Here is a 14869-nt window from a genome sequence, read left to right on the forward strand (position 1 = left end):
GAAGACGCTTCAGCTTGCCATCTCATATCTTCCACGTTTATTTTCATTGGAAAGGGCAGGCCATCCCTCCGCTTGGACATTAGCCAGAAATCAGTTGTCTGACTGTTTATGAATTAAGTGCCGATAGCTACCAGTCAACATTTTTAAAAGTTAATTCGCAAACAAACCCAACTCTGTCAGAAAGCAGTGAGAATCTTGACGTTTGGTATCTGTCCATGTGAGAATCTTGACGTTTGGTATCTGTCCATGTGAGAATCTTGACGTTTGGTATCTGTCCATGTGAAAGGATTGCCTTATCCTATGTAAAAAAAAAAAAAAAAAATGTATAAAAAAACGTCTGCATCTAAGAATCAGATGGTACGGTAAGCCCAGCTAGATCACTTAAACAGGAATGAGTGTGTAATTCAGTAACTGAACAGAAAAGTATGTTGTATCAATAAGAGTTTTGTTCAGTTTCTAATTGAGAATTGCAGGACTCAAAAATCTTCCAAAGCTCATGAACTTTGTCAAAACTCATAAACTCCAATCAAAGTAAAGTTGAACAGTTCTTCTATTTAATGAGCGTGTCCGTATAATCATTCACCAACTGTTAGTTAGATAGAAACACATTATCAAACAACAGTAACATTACCTACCTGAAAAACAGCAAAGGAAAGCCAAGAACAACACAGAACGTTCCTTGATGGCGGCCATTTTGTGTCGTCTGCACATCCAACTGACACGAAGCAATTTGGAATCTCCTGGCGCCCATTCTGACACAGGCACATGCCTACGGTTTGGAAAGGAAAACATGAGTCTGGCCGCGATGGACGTTTTGCGAAAATAACGCTGTGGTCTTTTTCTGCGCTGTATAAAAATAAATGTTTTCCGTGAAAGTGAGGTGAGGATGTAGGCCTATATTTAGTGTCGAATTCAAGGAATTGCCGAATTTCGCATAATCGGCAAAACGCTGCCCATTGCACAAAATCGGCAGCGTTTTGCAGACAATGAGTAAAGACTTCTAACATTTGCCCATTTTGCACAACCGACAGCCAGTCTGTTACTTTTTGTGTCACCAGAACATTGCATTAACATTGCTTTACCTCCCTATTAAAGCTTTTGGGGTCTGTGTTAGTCTGTGTCGAGCGTAACTTCAGAAATGCAAGAAAACTACATTTTTTGCAATAACTTGCCATAACTTACTGATTATTGTAATATCCACCCATTTGAGTGTCTAGCTGTCTAAGTGTGATGATATCCCAGGCATTTGAGAACTTAAAGCAGGTCAAATGGAGACAGGGATATTACTCTTCATACACAAAGGGAAGCCACTGAGTTGTGTCGCCATTTTTTCCTGGCAGGCTGGGAATTCGAACACATCGAACAGGGAACGCAGAAGAAGAAGAAGAAGAAGAAGAACACGTCGAACATTCGAATGACGTAAATAGAACAAACGTCACATTTTTCAGGCAGCGGAAGTGTGGTGACGCGGCCCAGAACAAATGACGTCAGAAAATGACGACACCGCCAGAAATAAAAACAATGCGACACGCCTACCAACCACGAGGTCAAAAACACGTGGGCATCTAATGAAATCGGTACAAAGCCGTTCTCTTTGCCAGTGACATCGTAATAATCACCAAAGCTAACATTGAAGCTCCGGTAGCAGGTAAGAGAGTGTCTCCCAACCCGTGATGCTCACAGCGTGATTGCATCAGAATACCACATGTTAAAACCGGTGTTTGAACTAGAATAACAGCCAGTAGTATTAAGAACAAGTGTCTTGTGTATGCAGCCCTCTTTCTACTGTACGCTGGCAGCAGATAATACAATAATTGAAGTCCTTCGAGGCATAAGGGGCCCATAAGGCGAAAATTTGCTTTAATTCCACCCTCAAAAAGTCCCAGCCTTCAAACCGTAACAAATAACAGTACGCACTATTAAGCAAAATTATAAACCAAGCCTTGATTATTAATTTTTATTATTACACTTGTATCAAACAAGTGACCTCCACCTTTTGATTGGCGTTTTTATTACATTTGAATCGGACTTGTGGCCTTTCAAAGTTGCGGTGACCTTTGACTTTCAACAGAGGTCATATGTAACAGTGGTTTTTAAAAACATAATTTAGTTGGCTCATATATCTGAGACAAATGATCGGACAACAGCCCTTTACATTATCGTGACACATTTTTCTGAGGCACACTGTACTGGACAGTAATAGTGCAAAGGGTGGGGTTAATCAAGGGAGTGAACCCCCCCTAAAAACACTACCAACCTGTCGTTTTTTGGGGTTTTTTTAATGCCGTTTTGATCGCTCTTGCGTTTACAACCCATCTCATCAAATCGTAATTTATTTCCAGGCTACCAGCAATAAAATACCTCAACATGAGGAACAAATTTAAAATAAACTCTGGCAAAAGACGTGACGTCACAAAGTTTGAGTATGCGCAACATTTTCGTTTACCAGTGCACTTCGTTACCTGCCCATTGCTGCTTTGGGTGATATTTTTTAAATGACTATTCCTATGCAGATGTTTGTGTAATTGGCCGTTTTCAAAACATACCCATTTTTCGATTTTTCGGTCCAAAATTCAAAACGGGCACTGTCTTCCGAGACTCATAGCTCCGAAACGAACCCACTACCCTATATTTTTTTTATGCTGAATGCATAGTAGACAGATCGAACTTAAAAAATAACCAACTTTTGGGAGAAACCAAATTATATTTAACGGGTCCAGTGAACTACCTTAAAAACCAAACCATAAACTTTCTCACCTTTACATTTATTGCAAACGCCTGGTTTGAACATACTTAAAAGAATTTATTAAAAAAAATATGTATAAAAAATATGTGTGTTTGGTTGTTTAGCCACTGATATCAAACAACGTCGTGTGTCTGTGTTATCAAATTAAGGAGGTCGGTACCCCACAGAGATAAGAAAGTTCCGGGTGTAGATACTGACTGTTCTACTCCCGTCAGGGTAGCGTGCTTTGTGTCGGGTAATGACTACCCTTGTTATAAACGGACAGAGGGCATAGACTCGAAAGACGAAATTGTGTGCATTCCCGGTCTGCTTGTGTTGAAGAGTGGTGTGTGTCTGTGACAGAGTGGGAGTGAGGTGAAGTGAAAGAGCAGAGGGGGGGGGGGGGAATGGGGGGGGAGCTGTGTTTAATGAAAAACAGAATCGGGTATTCTGAACAAATCTGTGTGCATATGATGGCTGTTCCTAATTGAGCCCGAAGACGACTGCGCGGAAACTTAACGACGTGTTTTTTCTTCCAATCGATAATCCAGTGACAAAGCGTTGTGCAGTCAGCTTTGTGAAGCAGGCTTCGTGAAGTGGACTTTGCCAAATTAATGTTAGGTTATAGCTTTAATGTAGGAAAGAGAATTAAACGTACATGGAGCACAAAAGAAGCGAGTGCAGTTTTTGAAGTTTTGTTCCGAGTAAAAAAATATATAATATCACAAAAATATCACAAAAGTCACAACAAAAGCCTTCTTGTATATATTGATTCCCGTGAGGTTAGAGATTAGAGGCCAACATCAAAAACACCTGCACAAAACTGCAAAATGTATAGTCAAAGATATACACAAAATAAGATGTATAAATTAACCTAAAAATTGTGTCTGTGTGTATTTAGTAAAAGCTTCCAAGCAGTTTTCAGAATTATCACTGGGTAACAGCAGAACATTTTACAAAACGGGTTCAAAATAAACACAAAACACTCAAAATAAACACAAACCGGGTTCAATATAAACACACACAAAACAAGTTAAACACTAAACGGGTTCAAAATAAACACTAAACACCCACAAGAATATCTTGATAGTTTGTAAAGTTTTTACTGATGAAAACATTACTGCATTTTCTGCGCAGCAACAGATGCTCAATCGAGATATTTGCTCATGCTTAATTCAATAAAAATGGTGTACAGTACCCGGCAAAAGAAACGCAACTCATTCGCGCCCATTGTTGCAAGTGATTTTTCGTCATTTTCAAATTGTCGTAAAATATGAACCAGATATAAGGTACATCAAAAAGAAAGACAGATTCGTGCAGGATATTTGACTGGCTGTACGATTAGTGCATATTATGTAATCGGTTTTTTTTTTTACCTTTTCATAAACTGTGTTATACAGGGTAGGGGTCAAGCGAGTAGTGATTGTAGGCAAACATGTCACTTCAACACGCTACAAAATTCGTATAATACATATTTTTCAACCAGTGAAAGACAGTTTTGGAGGAAATTCATCTCTGAAAGGCACAGTAAGCCTCCCGTAAACCATCACAGATACGGTCAGGCTTTTACACACAGTACAAACACCCTTTCATTTAAACACTCACCAATTGAGAACATCCTAGGTGCCCTCCGTAAAGAGCGAACAATTTTCAAAGAATTTATTTTTGCGTGGTTTATCTTACCCCTGAGCCATCGTGAACCCGTGTGATCCAGTTTTCCCTTTTCACAATGCAGTCGTCAGTTAGTCATTTGAATGCGACTCGACGTGAGCTTATCTACAATAGCACGTTTTTTATGCACGAAACAACGTTAACGGCTGTGGTTCACAAGAACTCTAGCGATGGCTTTTGACTGTTGAGAGCAACGGCGATTTGCACTGATAAACCGTCGTCTGCTACGACCCTTGCGTGACCCTGCTTCCGGGCTTTTCTTTTTTTTAAACTTTCACAACTTCGAATTGTTCTGATCTTGTCTTGATGAAAAACGAATTCTTTTATGATTAAAGAATGTTTGTGTAACAAGCTGTCAATTTATTATTTAGAATTTAAAAGTTAGGTCTAGCGCAAAAACGAGGCGCCATTGTTCTTCAGGGCCAAGTCCACGAAAATAAATTCTTGGAAAATGTCTCACGCTCGACAGAAAGCAGCCAGGATGTTCCCGTTCGGTGAGCGTTCAAATGTTTGAGCTCGGTAACAAACCCAATGAGAAATATCTGACACAATACAACAATCGGTTTTGTTCTGATGTATGCTCAAGAGAGATAAAATATTTGATAAGTCGTAAAGATTATCATTATTGGTTATCTGGCAAGTGGTGAACATAATTCTTTGTAAAGTGAACCATGGAACTGCCTCTGTTAAAGATGAGTTGTGATTTTTTGTCAACTTGTGTGAGTTGGATGTCGACAGGAGATAGGATTATTGGCACTGGAAGGATTATGTGAAATGTGTATTTTAGAACATTTAATTTTAGAGAAATATTGTATTAGTCAGTTGATGATTGTTTTTGTGTGAAAGTTTTTGAAATGATTTGAGGATGGAGAATATTATGTTCTTGGGAGGTTAAATATTTTTTTGAATTTTTCTGATTCTGGCATGTCGCCAGGAGACGACAATCTAAGTTGGGGAGGATGTGAGCTTGGGAACGACAGTTACGGTACACATGCACTTTTGTGCATCCGTGTGAACTCGTGGTACCTCTGTGCTATTAAGGATTCAAACCTGTACTATCGGGGATCCATTAAGGTTTCCGAGACTGAAATTCATTTCTATTGAATTGGTCTCGCGGAATAGCCGATTCTAAAATTTGCATAGGTAAAACGATTGCTTTTTTGGTACAAGCCTCTGGAGTAAATTTTGTGATTAATGTTTTTGTGAACAAGAAACAATTGACAGGTGGCTTTATTCCATCTCCCTTTTTCCCTCCGCCGCGATGTAAATTTGAATAGTTGAAGGTGACGTTAGACACTAACTAAAGAAAGTGGGGCTGCCCGACACCCCTCGAGTTGAATATGTGTTAATCTTGTGACACCGGCGCGCAGGATGTGGACGCTAAAACTGTCTTTTTGATTGGAATCTTTGAGGGAAGAAGACGTGTATTTTGTGCGTGTTTCCTTGACGCCGTGTGTGACATGTCTGTCACGGGCTGCAATCTTTTCGGGATGTGAGAATTCTTTTGCTGGTAGGTTAATACAATTTTCTTTCTGTAAATGGGTAAGCAGTGAGAAGAATAGTATGCTGCTTGGGGAAAGGATTTATTTGAATGTTCAAGTAGATTGTTTTGTGAGTTGGAATGTTTGGGAAGACTTTTGTTTGTTGAATGCTTTAGAAAACCGTTGTTTGAGAGAACGGTATTGTAGGCATGTTATTTGGTAGGAATGATGTGTTTTGTTGTTCAACGAGTTAGCTTGTGGTATTTGAAATTGTTGATTTGTTTACGTATGCTTACGGCGTGCATTCTGTGGTTTGCAGGATGGTGGAGCGTGCGACGGGGTTCTTTTTAGACAGGTCTTTTCTTTCTAGATTCAGGTCTTTTCTTTTCTAGAGGGGTGTAGTTAGATTCAGGTCTTTTTCTTTTTAGTGGGGCGTAGATTTGTTTTTAGTTAGTTCTTTTTTAGCTGGGTTCAGTAGACGGGTTTTTTTGATGGGTTTTAGTTTCGTTAGGTTTTCGTAGACTAGATTTCGTTAGAGGGGAGCAGTTAGTTTTAGTGGAGGGATTTTGGTCAGGTTTTGTTAGAGTTTTTGTAGATTTGGTTTTTTTTGGAAGAATTGTTTTTAGGTTGTTTTTTAGATTTCGTTTGTTTTAGATTAGAGTCTCATTGTGGTTTTTTGGATTAAAGTTGAGAGTGAGGATTTAGAGTAGAGTGTAGTTTGGGGGAAGGATTTAGTGTGTTTTTAAAGGGTAGCTTTAGAGGGAGAATTTAGAATGTAGTTTTAGAGTGAAGAGTTGAGAGCGTTGTTTTTTTGGAGTTGTTTAGTCCTATACATTGAAAGTTTTGTATTTGAAAGTAAACCCCCGTTATCCCACACATTCCCCATTTCATCGTATGGAATAAAAGAACCTGGTTAATATAACTTGTGTCGTTTGCTTGAGTGTTTGAGCTCGGTAAGAAAGAGTAAAGTAATTTGGCACTCGGTTACACTTAATTAAAAAAATTCTACCTTACCGACCTGGAATAAAGCACGCCCAAATCCCCACACGCAAATAACATCCTGGTAGGACCGTCATTTCTCTTCCCTCGTCTTCCCCCTATAACTGTTCACATGTTGTCAATTCGAAGAAGTTCTCTCATTTCTGCAGTCCATATACCCCGGGTAGATTGTTATGGTAGATAACACGCATATTCTTCTCTTACCATAATTATGTAGGTGTGCTTGGTGCCTTACCCGTATCTGTCAATTGGCCGTGTGTGTGAGTGTGTGTGTGAGTGTGTGTGTGTGTGTGTGTGTGTGTGTGTGTGTGTGTGTGTGTGTGTGTGTGTGTGTGTGTGAGTGTGTGTGTGTGTGTGTGTGTGTGTGTGTGTGAGTGTGTGTGTGTGTGTGTGTGTGTGTGTGTGTGTGTGTGTGTGTGTGTGTATGAGTGTGTGTGTGTGTGAGTGTGTGTGTGTGTGTGTGTGTGTGCGCGTGCGTGTGTGTGTGTGCGTGCGTGTGTGTGTGTGTGCGTGTGTGTGTGTGTGTGCGTGTGTGTGTGTGTGTGTGTGTGTGCGTGTGTGTGTGTGTGTGTGTGTGTGTGTGCGCGTGCGTGCGTTCGCGTGTGTGTGGGGGGGGGGGGGTCACTGTCTGTTTCTGTGTGTCTGGGTTTTGTGTGCGCGTCTGTACATGTTAGTGGTCGATATGTATCGATTACTGTTGATAGCAACCAAGGCGTAATCGACATTGGCCTTATGACTTGCTATCATGTAGGGACATGTTACTTACTTATAAGTGCGCTGATGTGTCTAAGTGCCTTTTACGTGTTCGAAATTGCCCCCAGCCCCCAGAGAGGGAGATTTTGTTTTGTACATTATACCACATTTTTCACTTGTTTACCCTCCCCGTGACAACAGTTCAGCTCAACATCTAGCAAGGTTTGTGCATTGAACAAGGCGGGCCATCCCTCCACTTTGGCATCAGCTAAACACCAGATGTCTGACTGTTTATGAAGTATTTGTAAATAGCTACAAGTGAATTTTTTGTAAAGTTAATTCACCAACCACTCTAACTCTGCTGCAGTCAGGATCTTAATGTTTGGTGTATGTCCATTTGGAAGGATTGCCTTATCATACGTATTAAATAAACTGTCCCCTCTGAGATGGTGAGCCCGGATCACTTAAACAGGAATGAGTGTGTAATTCAGTTACTGAAAAGAAAAGTATGTAGTATCAATAAGAGTTTTGTTCAGTTTCTAATTGAGAATTGCAGGACTCAAAAATCTTCCAAAGCTCATGAACTTTGTCAAAACTCATAAAGTCCAATTAAAGTAAAGTTGAACAGTTCTTCTATCAATGAGTGTGTCCCTGTAAGCATGCACCAACTATTGGTTAAATAGGAACACATTATCAAACAACATTAACATTACCTACCTGAAACACAGCAAAGGAAAGCCAAGAACAACACAGAACGTTCCTTGATGGTGGCCATTTTGTGTCGTCTGCACAACGAATTGCCACGAAGCAATTTGGAATCTTCTGGCACCCATTCTGACATAGGCACATGCCTATGGTTTGGAAAGTAATAAATGAGTCTGGCGATGGACGTTTCGCGAAAATAACGCTGTGGTCTTTTTCTGCGCTGTATAAAAAGAAATGTTTTCCGTGAAAGTTAGGTTACGATATAATTATAGGCCCTATGTCGTGCTGAATTCAAGGAATTGCCCATTGCGCGAAATCGGCAGCGTTTTGCAGAAAATGCGTAGAGACTTCTTTAATGTGCCCATTTTGCAAAACCGGAAGCCAGTCTGTTACTTTTTGTGTCACCAGAACATTGCATTATTAACATTGCTCTACTTCCCTATTAAAGCTGTTAAGGTCTGTGCTAGTCTGTGTCGAGCATAACTTCAGAAATGCAAGAAAACTACACTTTTTGCAATAACTTGCCATAACTTATTGATTATTGCAATATGTATCCATTTGAGTGTCTAGCTGTCTAAGTGTGATGATATTCCAGGCATTTGAGAACTTAAAAACCAAAGGGTGGCTGTCCATAGCGCCACTAAAAATATTGCAAATGCCAAATAGAACAAAATGACTCGTCGTAGTGGATAGGGGAGCCACCCCTCTTCCCAAATGAATAAAACGCGTACAAACTGCTGGACTGACGGTTTTTGCATGATAAACTTTCCTTTAAATGTATTGCCTGGTTTGAACATATACTACAAAGAATTATTAATGCGTGTTTGGTTGTTTAGCCACTGAAATCAAACAACGTCGTGTGTCTGTGTTCTCAATTTAAGGAGGTCGGTACCCCATGCCACAGAGATAAGAATGTTCCGAGTCTAGATATACGTATTAGTATAATCACCGACTGTTCTACTCACGTCAGCGTAGCGTGCTTTGTGCCGGGTGTTAATTACCATTTTTATTGACAGACAGAGGGCATAAAAACAGAACAGGATTTGTGATCAAATCTGGGTGTGCGTATGATGACTGTATGATGACTGTATGATGACTGTATGATGACTGTATGATGACTGTATGATGACTGTATGATAACTGTATGATGACTGTATGATGACTGTATGATGACTGTATGATGACTGTATGATGACTGTATGATGACTGTATGATGACTGTATGATGACTGTATGATGACTGTATGATGACTGTATGATGACTGTATGATGACTGTATGATGACTGTTTTTAATTGAGTTCGAAGTCGAGAACGCGGAGACTTAACGAAGGTCTTTTTCCAATCGATAATCCAGTGACAAAGCGTTGTGACGTCAGCTTCGTGACGTCAGCTTCGTGAAGTGGACTTTGCCAAATGAATGTTAGGTATTAGCTTTAATGTAGGAGAGAGAAATAAACGTACAGAGAGCACAAAAGACACACACACACATAGAGTCACACACACACACACACACACACACACACACACACACACACACACACACACACACACACACACACACACACACACACACACACACGAAGAGCTAATATTCAATAAGAAGATGCTTTATTAACAAAGATAATTAGACATAATTATACAAACATCTAGTGCGAGGTGGATACACGGCATTGTGACGTATTTCTCCCTTTCTTTGTGCCGGTTTTGTTTCTGTTGAGACAGATGCTCAAAAATGTACATTTCATCCACAATTTAACATATTTGTTTGTGCTTGTGCTATCTCTTCAGCACTTTTATATCTGCACTAATAGCATATGCGTTTTAAAAAAACCCGATTGTTGTATTGTGTCAGATATTTCTCATTGGGTTTGTTAAAGTGTCATTATGACGATTTTCAAACGTTTTTGTGTAGTTTTTTGTTGTTGCTATCAAATGTATAAGGCCTTTTTTTAAGGCAAACTGGATTCTTACCAGCAAAAAATATGTTGGACCTGTATACATATTTTCCGAGAAAGCTGTAAAAATGTCAAAAGAACAAATGAAATAATCATTTGAACTCAGTTGAGACAATCATAAAAACAAAGGAAACGCTTTCCAGCACTTGCTGGGAGATAGATAATTTCTGCAAACGGGCATTACCTATCTTTACCTCACCCGCTTCAAAACAACAATGATCAATTTCACACAAAAAGAGCTCTTTCACAAAGAGAACATTTCATTTTGTAAAAAGATTGATGTTCTATAAAAATAGGGGAAAATCCCACAATTGTGAAAAATGTTGGTTTCAGTCAAATGTGCACTATCGTGTGAGAAAATAACGGTTACGCTAACGAGCACTAACGGAACCACACAAAATGCACATACAGGGACCGCAACAGCACATAAAGAAAACTCAAACAATTATCAAGGCTCCCAGGACCCTTTAAAACCTATCCGAGGGAGTCCATGGACCCTCTGATAATTCTAAGTAGGGTACCGGACCTTCTATCCGAGGGAGTCCATGGACCCTCTGATAATTCTAAGTAGGGTACCGGACCTTCTATCCGAGGGAGTCCATGGACCCTCTGATAATTCTAAGTAGGGTACCGGACCTTCTATCCGAGGGAGTCCATGGACCCTCTGATAATTCTAAGTAGGGTACCGGACCTTCTATCCGAGAGAGTCCATGGACCCTCTGATAATTCTAAGTAGGGTACCGGACCTTCTATCCGAGGGAGTCCATGGACCCTCTGATCATTCTAAGTAGGGTACCGGACCTTCTATCCGAGGGAGTCCATGGACCCTCTGATAATTCTAAGTAGGGTACCGGACCTTCTATCCGAGAGAGTTCATGGACCCTCTGATAATTCTAAGTAGGGTACCGGACCTTCTATCCGAGGGAGTTCATGGACCCTCTGATAATTCTAAGTAGGGTACCGGACCTTCTATCCGAGGGAGTTCATGGACCCTCTGATAATTCTAAGTAGGGTATCGGACCTTCTATCCGAGGGAGTCCATGGACCCTCTGATAATTCTAAGTAGGGTACCGGACCTTCTATCCGAGGGAGGCCATGGACCCTCTGATAATTCTAAGTAGGGTACCGGACCTTCTATCCGAGGGAGTCCATGGACCCTCTGATAATTCTATGTAGGGTACCGGACCTTCTATCCGAGGGAGTTCATGGACCCTCTGATAATTCTATGTAGGGTACCGGACCTTCTATCCGAGGGAGTCCATGGACCCTCTGATAATTCTAAGTAGGGTACCGGACCTTCTATCCGATGGACCCTCTGATCATTCTAAGTAGGGTACCGGACCTTCTATCCGATGGAGTCCATGGACCCTCTGATAATTCTAAGTAGGGTACCGGACCTTCTATCCGATGGAGTCCATGGGGAGCCCTGATTATACATAATATAAGACTTCGGTGGAATCATTTAAGGTATCATGAAATGTTTATGATATTTTCTTCAAAGTTTTAGGCTGGTTTAAAAGAAGTTAAGAAATAAGCAAGGAAGTTCCATGTGTATACACTATTCTTAAAGAGTCCATTGCTTAGTGTAGGTGATAAATAAGTTCGAGATCCACTACGACTGCTTTTTCTGTAAATATCGGTTATGTTTAACTAGTTTGAGTGGTACACGTTATAAAGCTAATACATCTACTGCCGTGGACAACAATGCAGCCCCCCCCCCCCCCTACTCCCCCTGCCGAGTGACAAACCATGATAATAATTCTACAGCATCAGATCGGCATGATGAAGTATGATAAACTTTTTTTAATATACTGCTTATTTTCGACAATTGTATACATTTCTGTACATATTTTCCATACGTCGGCCACATGTGCCTGTCATTGAATCTGATTGTCGATTTCAATCCCAACACTATGCTCTTGTACTAGCTCAGTTGGGTCTGATTTCAGTCAAAGTGGGAAGTTCTGATGTAACATTTGATGCTGCTTCCTGCTTGTGATAATGATTCTCTTAGTTTTGGAATGATAAACAACCATTGAATTTGTATAGTACAGGCTGTTTCCTTCACTAATATTTGTTTGGAGTGAAGATGCTTCAAGTTCATCAGACTTGCCATAAACAAAAACATTTCTGACTGTTCTGTTTGAAATATGAAGCAGCAAATCCGAGATTGATTGATTGCTCTGTACTCAACAGGGATAGTGATTTTCGGCAGATTTCTATTCCTATAAAATGCCTATTCTAATACTACGACATTACATGGAATAACGAACCACAATACAGACAATAATTGTGATACAAAGAAAACGAACGTACAAACGAACGTTCAAAAAACACAATTTGAAAAGATATTGAACAAGCAAAAAACATAAAAAGCAATTTCGAAAGTGTAAAAATGTCACACTTAATAATACAACACTGAAAAACTACTCTACTAATTTGGATAGATGCAAGAGAGTAAAAACATCAAAACAACATACACATACACTGACTTTTATATAGCAGTATAAGCCAAACATCAAAACAACATACACATACACTGACTTTTATATAGCAGTATAAGCCAAACAGAAGAGAAAAAAGCGATGAAAGACACACTAGAATATAATTCGTTTAGCTGTGCACAGATTTAAACAGCAAAGGTAATTTCAGTACTTGACTGAGTTTGACAACAATTAATCCTTTTTTTTATTTTTGGTCCTTGAACACTTAATTCCACATGATAGTGAATACAAGATTACTGAGCCCGAAAATACCAAACTGGTTTTATGCAAATCAAGTTTGAGTAGTGGCAGAATTAATTTGTTTAATCCGTACCTATTGGTGGCTTTTTGAAATATTGATTGTATGGACCGTACAGTGTCGTTCTTCTGTCCTTTAAGCATGTACACCGCTTTATTGCAAAATAATTGATCTTTGAATGAGAGAAGGTTGAGGCGACAACGCGTTTTACGGGTAGATGTCTGAGAACCAGGCAGGATACACTTTGCTGCACGATGGTGAAGAGAGTCAGCATGTTAACGTGAACGTCGCTACAGTCGTCTATATGTGTGGAATTAAAGTATGACCAGACAACAAGGGATAAGATAAGATAAGATAAGATAAGATAAGATAAGATAAGATAAGATAAGATAAGATAAGATAAGATAAGATAATATACGGATTTTTATTAGTGATGATAATGACTTTCATGAACAGATGGTGATTTATATGTTGCCGTCGATCATGAGAATGGTTATACATTATAAGAATGTTTGGTTACAAAAATGGATACATCATCGAGACAGGACAGGACGACCACAGTTAATGTTGCAGAACATACACAGTGAATGAAAGGTGTGGATCCAGAGCGCGACAAGGAGAGGACAGTGCAGGCAGAAAAACAAAAGTATTTAACTGAACTGAGTTGTTGTGTTTCGAAAATCTAAGAAAGAATAGGCAAAAGGTGAAATGTGTTATTACCTGCAATTAAGACTTGGTCGAAAACTCTGTCACACGACCAAGTCTGAATAGAATGTATGGTTCACAGCTTCAACAGAGGAGAGCACAGACACGTTTTGAGTACTCGCGCTTTGACAGGCTTTCCACACTAGCCATGATTGTAGAGAGATCTACGTTTTTGACGGAAGTGACCGAACAACTATGAATGACGTCTTGGTTTGTGTGAATGACGTCACAGTCACCGTCACAGTCTGTATCTTTTGAAGCATCGTATTTTTTGTGACGTCTTTTTGTGTCTGCTTGCATTAAATGTTTGTTCTTTTCGGTTTGTTTGTCATCTCTGTACACAACTCTGTCCTTCTAGATTTAGACTCACAGGCCCCATGAGCGAGCTCTTTTCCAAGGGCAGCTAAATTCGTGTATGGAAACAGTACTGTCGTCTGGGATGCCGTTCGCAGTATTCTCAGCGTTGAAGAATTTGTAAAGAGAAGAAACGATAACCGCAGGAGAAATAAAAGCCACGTGTGCATTTTTGGGCTTTTGGAGAGACGATTTCGAGTTTGTTTCCGTTCTTGTCATACTCGGAAACGTGTAACATACAATCTTGCACACGTTTGCTTTAGTAGTGGCAAAGAAGAAAAGCGTGAGACATAATTTATTTTACAACGATAAAGGTTCAGGTTACAATCGTTCTTGTATCAATATAAGACATGTAAGCTGTGCGGGTAAAACAAAAAACAGTTGTCGTGCGGGGTGGCATAGCAAGAAGTAATGCCTGAGAGACACCAAGAATACATCTCTCAAACACTGGTCACTTGATCGCGGTGATAGGTCAAACTATACACGTAGCAATAGGTTTTATTTGATAAAAAAACAACAACTTTCAAATGCCATCAAAACCGATAGCAGTAACGGGTTTATGATTTCTAGCCCGGTATTTTAGGATAAAGATCGTTAAATTACAAGCCATGAACGGTCAACACAATCACGGAAGCATTAAGGCGATGTGTGGCACTAAAATTAAACTTGGAGAATACATGGAATAACCTAGTTTTCTTGGTAGTTATTGAAGTGACTTATAACAATGAAGGAAAAAAATATATTAATGGACACAGATCGCCGTTGCTATGGAAACAGCCGCCATATTGGATTTCTACGGTTTTACAGCGACATCATACATCAGAACTGGATGATGTTTG

At 39.8% G+C, this 14869-nt stretch overlaps 2 protein-coding genes across 3 annotated transcripts in view; both read right to left on the reverse strand.

Moving 5' to 3' along the window:
• The window catches only part of LOC138963781 (uncharacterized), a 19868-nt gene extending 11512 nt beyond the window's left edge, over window positions 1-8356 (reverse strand). The window contains exons 1-2 of one of the 2 annotated variants that reach the window (XM_070335636.1): window positions 8287-8356; window positions 636-846 (exon numbers count right to left, since the gene is read on the reverse strand). In XM_070335636.1, coding sequence (XP_070191737.1) covers window positions 636-751 — 116 coding nt within the window. In that variant the 5' untranslated portion in view covers window positions 752-846; window positions 8287-8356. The remainder of the gene's footprint in view (window positions 1-635; window positions 847-8286) is intronic. The other variant, XM_070335637.1, reaches the window with a different exon arrangement.
• LOC138963773 (intraflagellar transport protein 122 homolog) overlaps window positions 1-14869 on the reverse strand; it is a 336636-nt gene that overhangs the window by 87891 nt on the left and 233876 nt on the right. The window lies entirely within an intron of this gene.

Source organism: Littorina saxatilis, linkage group LG4, assembly GCF_037325665.1.
Source record: "Littorina saxatilis isolate snail1 linkage group LG4, US_GU_Lsax_2.0, whole genome shotgun sequence".
NCBI classification, from domain to species: Eukaryota; Metazoa; Mollusca; class Gastropoda; order Littorinimorpha; family Littorinidae; genus Littorina; species Littorina saxatilis.